Source organism: Orycteropus afer, unplaced genomic scaffold (assembly GCF_000298275.1).
Source record: "Orycteropus afer afer isolate SDZICR_OR568_19922 unplaced genomic scaffold, OryAfe1.0 scaffold00751, whole genome shotgun sequence".
Classification (NCBI taxonomy): domain Eukaryota; kingdom Metazoa; phylum Chordata; class Mammalia; order Tubulidentata; family Orycteropodidae; genus Orycteropus; species Orycteropus afer.
In genome coordinates this window covers 14,436-28,003 of record NW_006922338.1, presented here as the reverse complement: position 1 = coordinate 28,003, position 13,568 = coordinate 14,436, and the positions used below count along the sequence as shown (strand labels likewise).

Here is a 13,568-nt window from a genome sequence, read left to right as displayed (position 1 = left end):
CCCACCAGCCACTCCTCGGAAGGAAGGTTGGGCAATCTACTTCCATAGTGATACTGCCTTGGAAACCCAAGGAGGGGTCGCTAGGAGTCGGGTCCGACTCGACGGCACATAACAACACCAGCAACAGTGCAGTCCTTGAAGTCCTTGGTGAGCAGAGCCAATTCTTAGGTTGCTGCTGGATGGGGACACTGCTTGCAAATGTTCAAAATGGTTGTGCCTTCAGGATAGCCAGCAGTCCACAGCTCTGTTTGTCTCCTTATTCACTGTTTTCATTCAGGTTCTTCCACTAGTTGGTATTTAATCCACTTTATCCTTCCTTTCAAAGCTTCCTTTCAAAGGATCGTAGTCTGTATTGTTTTCAAATGTCTTTGTTGCAGAGGATCTTTGTAGCTTGTCTGCCTATTCTGCATCTTGCTGGAAGTATATTCTTGTGATAGCTAAAAGCTGGTTCAAACGTGAAGATTAGGAAAATGTGATGTGTCCCTGGTCATTGCAAAGGTGTTTCATGAGCTTGAACCTTTAATTCTGCTCTCTCCATGGGCCCTGGCATTCTCAGATTCTAGAGAGCTGCACATCTGTGGTATTTAAACCTTCCCAAGATGCTGGGATGCACAATACATGCACACACAGACACAAAGACATGCACACACATACTCATGCAAACATACACACGTGCACACCCACACATGTGCTCACCCCACAGCCATATATACACACACATCATGCATGTATACCCACATATGCACATACACACTTGCATACACACATATATGCTCCCACACAAATGCATACTGAAACGTGACCTTATTTGGTATTACAAAGAACATAGGCCAATGAATATCTGGAAAAGTGCTTATCTTCACTAATAATCAAGGAAGTACAAATTAAAACGACATTGAACTATCTTCGCCTACCAGATTGGCAGATTGAAAAGGCTGATAATGTGTTCTGTTGGTTGCAGACAGGACACTGGGTGGGGTCAGCAGCAGGACATCTTTGGAGGGTGGCTTTGCAGTATAGATCGATGTTTTAAATAGGCTTTAAACCCGCTAACCCTTAGAGCAAACCAATCCACCTCTAAGCGCTTTCTGTATGGAAGTACTCATTCTGGTGAGGAAAAGAGTCATGCCCTGGATTGCTCATTCCCTTCATTCAAAATAGCAAACAGTACAGACACTCTGAATGGCCGTCAGCAGGGGGTGATCAGGTATGGTGTGTAGCTGCTAATGGCAGGTAGAAAGGTTGAGGGCAGGGCTGCCTCTGGTCCAGATGAACGAAGACCCCGTGTGGGTCTCCTGTGTTCCGTGGTCTGTAGGTGACTTGTGTTACTTTTGCGTTTAAGCCTCACCCTGCCCGGCAGTCTTGGCTGGGAAGGGGTCTGCCCCTAGGATGAGGCGGCGTGCCGCACCTGCTGGGCCACCTCGCTGCTGCTGCCTGCACCCTGCAGCCGGTCTGGCCTCAGCTCCCTGGGATGGTTGTGTGGTGGCGGCTCGTGGTGGTTCGTGGTTTCCATGTGGGCGTTGTGTCCGCCTCTGAGCAAGCTCGCGTCATCACTGCTCATCGGTCACCGAGGGGTTGGCTGCTCACCGGGACGTCGCGGCTCTGGAGGCACAATGGCGCAGGGCAGGCACCTCCGGGGAGGTGAGTGTGCCAGGAGACTCAGGGAAAGAGGGCTGGTCTGAGCACGTGCTCTGGACGGGATGGGGGCACTGAGTTTGTCAGTTTCTGATTATGGAAGAAACTGCATTCTTGGTGGCTGAGGTGATCTTGAGACAAGGACAGGTGGGCATTCCCTGTCCACAGACGAAGCCCCGATTTTCAGCCTTGGAGGGCTTTAGGGCGCGTGGATGTTGTGATGATGAAGAGGTGTGGGAGTGGGCGCCACCTGGGGCCAGCACAGGAAGGCCTGGGGCTGGATCCCACCACTCAGGTTCCTGGGGCTGACGGGTTGACCTTGGAGAACCTCCTCGCCAGGCTGCCTGTGCCCTTGGACCCTTGGTCTCTGCCCAGTGCCTGAGGTCTCTGCAGAGTTGTCTAGCCCTGCCCCTTTCCAGCTCCAGCCTGGCTTTTCCTCCATGAGTGCACCCCTCAGGCACACCCTGTGTAAAGGGCCTGTAAGTGGGCAGAGTTGCGTGTGAGACAGGGTCAGCAGTGCCTGTCTAAGACTCTTCCCCGGGAGGCTGTCCTGGTGGCCTGTAGGCCAGACCCCAACCCTGAGGTTGTGGGGGAGACAGTCTCCAAGAAAGGGCCCATGTGGCTGTGAGGGGAGCAGGGCCGCAGAGGAGATAACCTGGAAGGGACCTCAGTGTGAGGCAGACACCGCCTCCTCTCCTGCCCACAGTCATCGCGTGATCTGAGTTGTCCAAGCCGTGGTCGGTGTTCCCTGCCTCATCTGATCACTTTTCCTGGACTGGGGCACTCATTGCTGAGGGTGTCCGTGGCCAAGGATGGGGGGGGGGGCTCTGCCTTGGACATGTCCCCTCCTGGTGCCTGAGGAGCCCCAGGAGGAGGGACGCTGGGGTCTGCCTGGGGCTTCAGCCCAGAGCTGTGCTTCTTTCATCCAGCGTCGTAGTGTCTCCCAGGGGAAGGGCACGGTTCTGTGATGGCGCACAGGCTTGTGTGGGAGCCAGGAACAGAGGGGACAGTTGCCTGACACATCATCGCCCCTGCCTGGCCTCTGTCTCCTAGTCTGTAGGAAGGGTGCACAGAGACTCCCAGGTGCCCCGAGGAGGTTCCTGCCCTCCTGCTGGGGTCCGCACGGAGCCGGAGCTTGGAGGTGCCCTGTTCGTGGACAAGCTTGTGGAGTCCCTGTATGTGGGGCCCGGAGCACTCTCAGTGGGAGGTGCCGCTGTGCTCCAGGTACTCAATACCCTCTTCTCACCCAGGTCTGCCCTGTGCACCTGAGAGCTGGCGGGGGTGACAGCAGACAGCTATGAGAGGGAATGGGTGAGCCTCCCATGGCTGTAGGGACGGATGAGGTCTTCCTGCTCCTGTCTTAATGGGAGTCTGTCCTGTGAGCACATGGACAGGCTACCAGGATGTGTGTGTTAGGAGGTTGGACTGATGTAGAATGTGGGGCTTTGTGAGAGTGTGGGGCTCCATGAGGGATGCCCGCCAGGTGAAGGAGGGCTTGTGAAGGGGGCTCCATGAGGGGGTGTGGAATCTCTGAAGGTGTGTGGATTCCATGAAGGGGCGTAGGGTCCGTGGGGGGTCGTGGGATCTGTGAGGGTGTGGGGCTCCATGAAGGGGCGTGGCCTCCTTGAAGGTGTGGGACTCTGTGGGGGGCAGTGGGGTCCTTAAGGGTGTGGCCTTTGTGAGGGGGCCTGGACTCCATGGGGCGTGGCCCTCACGAGGGGGCGTGGCCTTCGTGGGGGCGTGGCCTTCATGAGGGTGTGGGGCTCCTTTAGGGCAGACAGACGCTGTGAGGGGCGTGGGGCCGGCAGGGTGCAAGCTCGGGGCGGGCTTCCTGAGAGCTGCGTGCAGTGGTGGTCTGTGGGCACACCGCTACTTTTTGCCTCCTTATCATGCATCAGACTTGCATAACCCGGCTGCCTGCCTTCCTGCCTTTGGGTTATCAGTGCTCCATCTGGACCTGCAAATGGGGTGATAGGGTGTTGACAGCCTCCCAGCACCCATGCACTTCCTGACACCCAGGGTTTCGCCTCGGGGCTCTCCCTCACAGGCCACCGCTGGGCAGGGCAAGCCGAGGAGAGTTTAGCAACGGCAGTTTGTTGCATGAAGCCCTTGCTATGTCACCTCCCCTTTCCTGGGAGCAAGCGCAGACTGGCCTTTACCAGAGGGAAACAGAAGGGAGGGGTGTGGAGAGGTTGGCTGGACCTACCTGGGTTGTGCGGCCTCGGCTGGTCTCCCCCACGGGGCTCTACTTGGGTCTGCGAAGACACGTGTGATGCAGCCAACTCTGGGTGTGGCACCAGCTCGGTGAATTGTGCTCAGGGCCGTTGCTGGCAGTGACTGGCCCCTATCATGCCCCCCCTGCAGGGTGGAACCTGGGCCCAGACAGGAGCCTCCTTGGCAGACACGGACCTGTGGCTGGTCCTGAGCCCACACCTACCCAGGATTTTGGGGCTTGAGTGTTGGGGCCATGAGTCTGGGCTTGTCAAGTGACTGTTCTGAGCTTCAGTTCCCTGTGGATGAAATGGGAATGGCAGTCCCCACTGGACACAGTGAGGGTGGAGGTGGTGATCTCTCCGAGCACCCTGTTGGAGGCTTATAGTGTCCGAGGGGAGCATCTTACGGGAGAACATGGTCAGGGTGGCAGTTCACGGGGAGCGTTCTCGTGGAGAGGCCCTTAGAGGGAGCCCCTTTAATGGAGAGCACCTCACAGTGGCAACCTCAGACGGGAGCACCCTCACAGGTGCTTATCCTTGATGAGGGGTAATTCACAGGCAGGACGTCTTGGGTTGCATCCTTCATGGGAGCGCCTTGTGGGTAGGATCTCTTGCAGGCTGGACCTTGGAGGGCAAGGCCCTGATGCAGGAAGTGGGCACCTGGTTCCTAGTCTGCACCTGCGTCTGCACCTGTGTCTGCTGGGGAACCTCTCTCCCAGCGGGAGGAGGAGGTGAGGGCCAGGTGCTCGGGTGGGTGGGGGGCTGTCCTCTGTAAAGACTGTGTGAGGCTGCATTCTGCACCTCCTCTGTGTGGCCTGCCTCCCAGGGGTTGGCCTGGACCCAGTCCCACCACCTTGTCCCCCTCAAAGGCCTTCCCAGGGGCTGGCATACCCAGTATGAGAGGCCAGAGCCCACTGTCCTTCAGCCCTCCTCTCAGTGAATTCTCCCAGGGTCGTTCCCTGGGGGTGGCCTTTCCGGGTGTCAGTTGCCACCAGCCCTGGCATGGACTGTTGGTCACTGTCCCAGGGTCCGGGCTTGGAAGCATCACCTGCCTCAACAACAACATCCTTAGGATCGAGTGCCACTGGGCAGCTCCCGCACTCAGTCAGGGCACCGAGCCCTGGCTCCTCCTCACCAGGTGAGAGGGCAGGGCAGGCACACCTGGTGGGGGCAGAGATGAAGGTGGGATCCCTATGACTGTGATGCTGACGGCCGTCCTTCCTTCCCAGTGACCACGCTCCAGGCAGCAAACACAGGTGTGTCTTCCAGGCCAGCACGTGCTCTGTGGAGCTGCCTCTGGAGGAGGTGCTGATGCCCACGGACAGCTTCACCATCACGCTGCACCACCACGTGGCTGGGCAGGAGCAGATCAGCCTGGTGAACGCGCAGTATCTGCCCCGGAAACATGGTGAGTGAGGTGCCCTGGAGGCTGGGCTGGGGTAGACCCTGCAGCCCATGACCCCCATGGCCCAGTAGGCACCACTGTCCTGCCAGGTGAGGCTGAGGACCAGACCTCGGAAGAGGTCCTGGGGCTGCAGCCTCACGCACCTCCCTCTGCTGCAGTCAAACTGGACCCCCCCTCTGGCTTGCGGAGCAACGTCAGCTCTGACTCCTGCATTCTGACCTGGAGCATCGATCCCGCCCTGGAGCCCCTGGCCGGCCTCCTTGCCTATGAACTGGCCTTCAAGAGGCAGGAGGAGGCCTGGGAGGTAATGCAGAGCCACGCACCCTGGGCGGCAGCCCACCCATATTGGGGGGTGTCAGTGTGGAGATGAGGGGATGTGGCCATGAGGGCGAGAGGGGACCAGAGCCAGGAGTGTGTGCGTCCGTGTGTGCATGTGTGTGTGACCATATACACACGTGCATGTGTGCATGTGCACATGGCTGTGTTTGTGCACGTGTGTGTATACTTGGTGTGTCTCTGTACACGTGTCTGTGTGTGCATGTGCACACTGGTGCGGCTTTGTGCATCTGTGTGTGCATGTGTGTGTGACTGTATGCACACATGCATGTGTGCATGTGCACATGGCTGTCTTTGTATACATGTGTGTACACTTGGGGTGTCTCTGTACACGTGCCTGTGTGTGCGTGTGCACACTGGTGCGGCTTTGTGCCTGTGTGCGCATGTATGTACGTGTCTGTACATCCTTGATGTGACCCCGGCTAGTCATCTGCAGTCCCCCTGGCCCCTTAGTCCCCTCAGCACCTACTACCTGTCCTGATCTCTCAGCGGGCCCAGCACAAGGACCACATTGTTGGGGTGAGCCGGCTCACCCTGGAAGCTACGGAGATGGACCCTGGCTGCACCTATGAGGCCCGGCTGCGAGTGCACATGGCACAGGAGGGCAGTACGGCTGAGGAGGAGCGCTACGAGGGCCCGTGGAGTGAGTGGGGCCCACCTGTGCGCTTCTCTGCTCCCCAGAGACCAGGTAGGGCAGCCAGCCCCCTCTGCCCCCTGCCACACCAGAGCCCCCTCCCTGAGGCAGCCACCCCCCCACCCCCACCCCTGTTATCCATCATGACCACCTCCACCACAAGCCACAGGGACTCCTGGGACCCAGTAGCTACTATGAGGAGTGGGTGTGGCTGGGGGGATGGGCTGCATTCTTGTCTCTGGAAGCTTGTTGTCGTTGTTATGTGCCGTGGAGTCAAACCCGACTCATAGCGACCCCTCCTTGGGTTTCCGAGGCAGTATCACTACGGAAGTAGGATTGCCCAACCTTCCTTCCGAGGAAGCTAGAGAAGACTTTCCCCTTAGGGGTGGCTGGGCCAATCCCTGCACATAGAAGGTCCCGGAAGGCTCTGACCCTGACAGTGGGGTTGCAGGTGGGAAACAGGCAGGAACTAACCCTCGCAGGCTGCCTGAACCCTGTCCCCTTGGCCAGAGCACTGGGAGGGAACCTCCCAGCACTGCGGCTGCCCACAGCCCTGGCCCTACTGCTCGCAGGCTCCTCGGCCCCACCCTGGGGGCGGCCAGACAGCACTCTCCTTGCCGTGTCCATCTTTCTGCTGCTGAGCAGCCTGACCTACCTCCTGTTCAAGCTGTCGCCCAGGTGTGTAGGGAGGAGTGTGGTGGGTGAGGGTACTGAGTGCGAAACTCCCAGCTCCCTGGACACTTTTCCCGGCCCCTGTCCGCTCTCTGGTCTTTGATGAGGCTGAGCCAGGTGGGGCTCCCAAGTTCCCAGAGGAGGAGGTGTCTGCAGTCAGGGCCGCCGAGTAGGGGCCCCTCATGGGTCTGTGGGAGGTACTCAGAGGCCCCAACCAAGCTGCCTGGTCCCTTGCCTCTACTTGGCAATTCGCTCACTTGTTCCCCTGTTCTGTGAAAGCATTTCTGGACACTTGCTGTGTGTCACATCCTCTTCTCAGGGCCTGGGGCCACAGGGAGCAAGATACAGGGCCTCCTCTGGTATTAGGTTATGGGAGCTGGGGGTTGGGCAGGGAGATGCTCCCATAGGGCACTGGATGGGTCAGAAGTACCAGGTGGGGAAGCGGGCCTGGCACTTGGGGGTGAGAAGGGGCCATACAGCTGGGTGAGAGAGCAGAAGGGTGGGGAGAGGGCTGCGGGGCCTTGCCAGACAGCAGAGGCAGGTAGGCTACAGGGTGAGGGCTTTCCTCGGAGCAAAGAAGGTTCTGGAAGAGGATTGGTCAGACAGTTTGTGATCAGAATGGTTTATGCTTCTGAAAGGGATGGTTGAGAAACAGGAATGAGGGGGCCTGCATGGAGTCCAGTGTTGGTGGCCAGGGGGACATGATTTGGCTTGAACTGGCAAGGAAAATGGAGTGGGAAGAGAGGGTTGGTGAGTAGGGAACTAAAGGGGCTGGGGGGAGCAGTGATCCCAGCTGGATTTGGATGTGTTGAGTAGGGAGCCCCTGTCAGGTAGGGCAGGGAGCTGGGAGCCCTCTGCAGTAGAGGCCGAAGTGGTTATTCCTGCCCAAGGTACTGTCACAACCTCACTGTAAAGGCCCGGTGTAAACCAGATCTGTGGGGTTGTTAATAAGTGACTCCACTGTGGCCAGTAAGAGGACAGAGTGTGGCAGTGGCAGGGACAGCAGCAGGGGTGAGAGTCCTGCAGGGCTGCTTGCCTCTGGAGGAGGTGCCCCAAGCAGCCCCAGCTCCGAGGGCTGACTGTCATCTCCCAGCGCAGGGTGAAGAGGGTGTTCCGCCAGCACGTGCCCTCTCCAGCTGCCTTCTTCCAGCCACTCTACACAGAGCACCATGGGAATTTCCAGGTGCGTGCACAGCTGGCCCTTAGGTCCAGAGGCCCAGGATGGGGGCTCCAGGCTTTGGTTGGTGCTTGGAGTTTTTTATCTACTAGGCTGAAATTTACGTAGTGTCTGGAATGTGCAAAGAATTAGCTTTCTGTATTGCCTATTTCATTCTGTTCTTGTGTCTCTAATCCCATCCTGTGGTCCCCTTTCTGGTGCAAAGCAGCCCCTCAGAGTAGTGGTCAGTTTAAAGTGGGGCCCGTTTGGGGCTGTGTCCTCCTGGGTGGGCCTCCATCCTCCTTCTTGAGATGTCTGTGTCCTGCAGCCATGAGGAAGGTGTCGGGGGCCTGGGATGTTTGTGGTGGGCCCTCTGGCCCCCGGGTGCAGGAGGCGCCACTGCCTGTCTGGATCCGAACCCTCGAGGCGTCCTGTTGGGACACATGGAAGTGCACCAGACACCCTGGGGTCTGGCTCCAGGATCACTGTCCAGGGAATGCTAGGAATGGGGTTCTGTGGGGGCGAAGACAGCTCCCCACAGGTGGTTCCTATCCTTTGTGTGGGCATTGATGTGAGTGTCTAGGTGGATGTGTAGATGGCTGTGTATGTGGGTGTGTAGGTGGGTGTGTACGTGGGCATGTAGCTGTGTATGTGTGTGTGTATTGCACCTGGGTGTGCAGGTATGTGTGGGTGTGCGTGGGGTGTGTGTGTGCATGGGATGTGTAGGTGTGGATGTGCACATGTGTGTGTACAGGGGCATATAGGTGGGTCAGGTGGGGGTGCCCAACCTCTGGCTGCTGAAAGGTCGAGGATCACCTGATCTCTGCACCTCTCACCCTCTGCATCTTGGTTCATGGCGCTGGGAGCATCATGTCCATCATGTCCAGCTGTGAGGGGCTGAATTCTGGGCAGAGGCTCAGCTGACAACTAGGGGGTACTGCTCAGCCTCAGGGTAGGCCAGGAGGGCTCTCTGGAGGAAGAGCCACTGGTCCATCCCAGGGTGAGTCTCTGGCTGAGCACACAGACTAACCTCCTTTCACTGTGCTCTATTCCAGACCTGGACAGGGGCCCAACGAGTGGGTCTGCAGCTGGGCCAAGAGGGTGTTAGTGCCCAACCAGGAGGCCCATGGCCCAGCTGCCGAGAGGCTGTGGCGCTGCTCACCTACAGCCCCGCGAGGCCCTGGCAGCCTTCCTGCTCAGAGGAGGAGGGCCCACCTGCCCTGGGCTCAGAGGGCTTGTTGCCAGCAGAGGGTCTGGATGGGGTAGGACAGCCTCCTGCCTACCTACCACAAGAGGACTGGGCCTCCGTGTCCCCCACCAGGCCAGGCCTCCCAGACTCAGAGGGTGGCAACAACAGCTACTGTGCCCTGGGCTACTACAGGGGTTGCCACCCGTCAGCCACCCCAGGATACACGCAAAGCCCTTTGCCCAGCCCTGTCTTAGCCTGTGGCTTTTCTTGGAACCAGACATACCTGGACCCCCAGCATGAGCTCCTGTGTGGGAGTTGGTCACAATCAGAGCCAGGACTCCAGTGAAGGGGCTGCGTGAGCACCCTTGGCAGACGGGGCTTGGCTTCACTCCAGGGACACCCGGACACGTGTCTGGACGGAGGTGGCCCTTACCCTCCTCCACTGACACCCACGAGGAGGGGCCTGTGCAGCACTTGCAAACGCCAGGCGTGCCCTCCATTTCGTCTGTGCTCACCCAGCTGGTCTCCTAAACTGTCCTGCCCCCACCCCTTGAAGGGTCAGCATGACCACAAGTGAGGTGGCCTGAGCAAGTGATGCCTTCCTGAGATTAAAGGACACGGTGGCTGCCCCACGAGGCCGAGAGCTGTGGCCAGAGCGTCCAGGCCCAGCAGCAAGTGGAGGGTGATGGCCAGAGAAGAAGGTGTTCGAGCGAGGCGTGTGGCCCCATCTGGCCACAGAGGAGTGCTGCTGTGGCGGGGATGGCTCGGAGGGGCTGGGGGCTGATGGCTGGCCCTCCTCCCAGGGAGTTGCTGGGGCTGGGGAGCTGAAGGTTCAAAGGTAAAGGGGACCAAGGCCCGCCTCCCCCTAGCTCTCCCAGGGCCCTGTGGCCCAGCAGGCAGGAGCACTTGCAGCCCAGGACACTAAGGCCCTTTCTTCCTGGGGGTCAGTGCTGCTGTGTGCCTGTGGAGCCTTCAGCTTTAGTGGGGGTGGGGCAGGCCCCCAGAATGTATAGTCAGCATGCAGAGGCAGGGAGGGGTATGGGCGGGATACTAGCTTCCTCTCCTCTAACCAGATCTCAAAGTCCTACTGTTACTCTACTTCCTGTAGCCCATGGGGGAGCCCTGGGCTGGTGCCTTTATGAAAACACACCTCTGTGGCCACCTGCAGATCAGACACATCTCTCCTGTGGTGGGAACTTAGCTGACCATAAGCTCCCTCTGAGTGCCCCCAGGAACAGGGCCGCCTGGACCCTGGACCCTCACTTGGAGGCTGTGTGTGGGGGCTGGGCTTGGGTACCTTTAGCCTCACCCTCCACTGTTCAGGGGTGATGGTACTTTACAGGGTTGCTGTGAGGGTCATCTGAGCAAGGTGGCGCTCCAGAAACACTAGAACACCCTGACCGAGCCAGGGCTATGACAGGGTTATAGAGAGCTGGCTCCAGGGCCCTTGTAAGTGCCGTGAGTCCCCTGAGAGGTGGGGCTTGGGACCAGGGGATGAAACAGCAGGTGGCTGAGGCACGAAGGGGGTGGCTGGGTGTCCACTTGTCAATAGTGGAGAGCCTTGGCTACGAGGCTGGAGGAAGAGGGCTCACCTGTCGAGGCTGTGATGGAGCCAGGTTCTTCTTTAAACTAAGGTAAAATCACATAGCATAACTTTAACTGTTTGAAGTGTACAATTCATTGGTGTTTATTACATTCACAGTGTTGTGCAACCTCCAGCTCTCGACACCTAAAACATTTGATTTACCCAAAGGAAACCCTGTGCCCCTCATTTCTCCCCATCCCCAGCCACTGGCCACCACTAGTCTGCTGTGTGTCTCTATGGCTGTGTCTGGGAGCTCTGGTGTCTGTTCTGAACATTTTATATAAATGGAGTTAGTTGTACAGAATGCGCTCTCTGGTGTCCAGCTTTCCGTCAGCACCATGTTTCTAGGTTCATCCATGTCATCTCTCTTTTTGGCTGAATAACATTCCACTGTGTGGATGGTCCAGTTTGTTAACCCATTCATCAGGTCTCAGATGTGGGTTCTGGTTAGCTTTATGGTTGTATCTTAGGATTTAGGGTTCATGTTGAATGGGCTTTGGAACAGGAATAGGTTTCTGATTCAGCTTAGAGTTGGGATTCAGAGTTTGAGTTAAGATTTGGGTTCACGAGAGGGTTTGGGTTCAGCTTTAGGTTTTATAGGATAAAGAGTTGGGTTCAATGTGAATTTGGGTTAGGGTCAGTGTTAGAGTTAGTGTCAGGCTTGCTCACTGCACCAAGCTGTTGAGCCAAGGTCTAAGGTTGCCAAGAAAGACACTGCTTACATTCAAGCCTTGGATGGAACAATGCTTTACTCATGTGAGACAGAGTATGGTCAACTTCAATAGTGAGTGTCAGTCTCTCATGGCCAGCTCCCTGAGATGAACAGGGCCGGTTGGACTGCATGCACCCCTCTTCCATGTGGTAGTTGAAGGACTTGTTCTCTGCCCTCTAGGAACAGATACAGAAATGGAGTTGGTAAAAAAAATAAAAACAAAAAAACAAACTCACTGTCATCGAGTTGATTCCAACTCATAGGTGACCCCGTTTGGGTTTTTGAGGCAGTAAATTTTTACAGAAGTAGATTGTCCAGTCTTCCTTCCATGGAGCAGCTGATGGGTTTGAACCGCCAACCTTCTGGTTATCAGTCAAATGCCTTAGGCATTATGCCATCAGAGGTCCCATACAAAGCACACACTTAGCAGGAGGCAGAACAAGGAAAGTTCACGGTGTACCCAGAACAGTGAGGATATTTTCCCAACGAGAAAGAAGAAAGCGGGATGGAGGAAGGCTCAGTTTCAGCGTCCATTGTCGGGGAATGTTCCAGGCCAAGGAGGTCCGGTGGGAGTGGGAGGACTGTGTAATAGACTGCTTTTCCACCTTCCCAACAGTCAGTGTTACGGGTTGAGTCAGTTCCATCCACACACATGTACTGAAGTCCTGGCACTTGAACTCTGGGCTCTATCCTGTTTGTAAACAGAAATTTTCTTTTGTCATGTTAATGAGGTCAAACCAGTGGGGTGTGTTCTAAGCCTAATCACTTCTGAGTTATAACGAGAGACGTGCACCGGGGGAAGAAATGTCCTGTGAGGATTGTCCACAGACAAAGATGCCCAGGGCTGCTGGCGGGCACCAGGAGCCAGGACAGAGGCCTGTCAAGAGGTCAACACAAATGATACCTGGTTTGGAATCTTGCCCTGCGAATTGCGAGAAAATAAATGCCGTCCATCTATGTATTTCTGTTATAGCCGAACCACAGACCTAAGACAATTTGATGGGAGAGTGAGGGCGCTGCTCTTACAGACTTCTAGAATGGAACTTTAAGATTCTAAAGATAGATGAGGAAAAGAGGCCTGGTGATCTACTTGTGAAAATTAGCCAGAGAACGTGTGGAATATCGTTCAAGGTAGTGCTGGGTTTGAGCAACCAAGTAATGAATTAACCAATACATTAATCAATAATCAATGAAGTCAATCAACCAACTAATCAATCAAATACAAATGAAACCAAATTGATAAGGTTCTTTGTAATAAAAGTTACAGCTTTATAGAGGACTAGTGGACACAGTGAGTCAATTCTGACTAAGATCTGTATGTCTCCATTTTAGCTACAAAGTTACTTACAAGTTTAACATTAGGGTCCTATTCCTCATCATCGAGGCTCCTTCCGGACAGCTGAAACCTTCCCAATGCACACTGAGTAACAGTGTAGGTGGTGGTGGTTGTTATTGTTATGTGCCGTCGAGTGGGACCCTACTCATAGCGACCCCTCCTTGGGTTTCCGAGGCAGTATCACTATGGAAGTAGATTGCCCCATCTTCCTTCCCAGGAGTGGCTGGTGGGTTTGAACCGCCAGCCTTCTGGTTAGCAGTCAAGTGTCTTAGGCACTGTGCTACCAGAGCTCCTAACGATGTAGGTTAGAAACCCTGATTTGTGCAATTTTTATTTGAACAGTAAAACTTTGACAAAAAGGCTGAACAGTTTCTTTAGGAAAGTAGAAATGAAAATCGGAGTTAAATCCAAAATGAAGTTTTAATTTAGGTTTGAATTCACCTAATTCAGATACGGCAGTACCTCAGGTTTTTTTTTAAGATTCATACCCATAGTACAGATAAAAATGGAAAACAAATAGGTAATAAATAAACAAAAGAAAATAAATGTTACCAATAAAAATAAAACAATTTTAAAGAAATCATTTCATCAATTATTTTATTAAATTTTATACTTGGTATTTAATTGGATATTTAAATTTAATTAGTTAACTTTTATTTTTATTTTATATAATAATTTTAGTTAATATTTTATTC

General features: G+C 55.4%; 1 protein-coding gene across 1 annotated transcript; it reads left to right on the top strand.

Annotated features, from left to right (window-relative positions):
- Positions 1-1,613: 1,613 nt before the first annotated feature.
- On the top strand, positions 1,614-9,586 carry LOC103211512 (interleukin-9 receptor). The gene is made up of 10 exons (XM_007957470.2): positions 1,614-1,641; positions 2,696-2,842; positions 4,466-4,579; positions 4,875-4,986; positions 5,078-5,256; positions 5,412-5,557; positions 6,079-6,277; positions 6,796-6,901; positions 7,994-8,078; positions 9,107-9,586. Exons 1-10 carry the CDS (start codon positions 1,614-1,616, stop codon positions 9,584-9,586), a joined length of 1,596 nt encoding a protein of 531 aa, XP_007955661.2.
- Positions 9,587-13,568: the final 3,982 nt, after the last annotated feature.

What these genes read in the sequence shown, in the direction of transcription:
- LOC103211512 (XM_007957470.2), top strand. Translation starts at nt 1,614, where the DNA reads ATGGCGCAGGGCAGGCACCTCCGGGGAG. An exon ending in CCCTGGCTCCTCCTCACCAG is followed by an intron (nt 4,987 to 5,077) that starts GTGAGAGGGCAG and finishes CTTCCTTCCCAG; the next exon opens with TGACCACGCTCCAGGCAGCA. An exon ending in GGCAGGAGGAGGCCTGGGAG is followed by an intron (nt 5,558 to 6,078) that starts GTAATGCAGAGC and finishes CTGATCTCTCAG; the next exon opens with CGGGCCCAGCACAAGGACCA.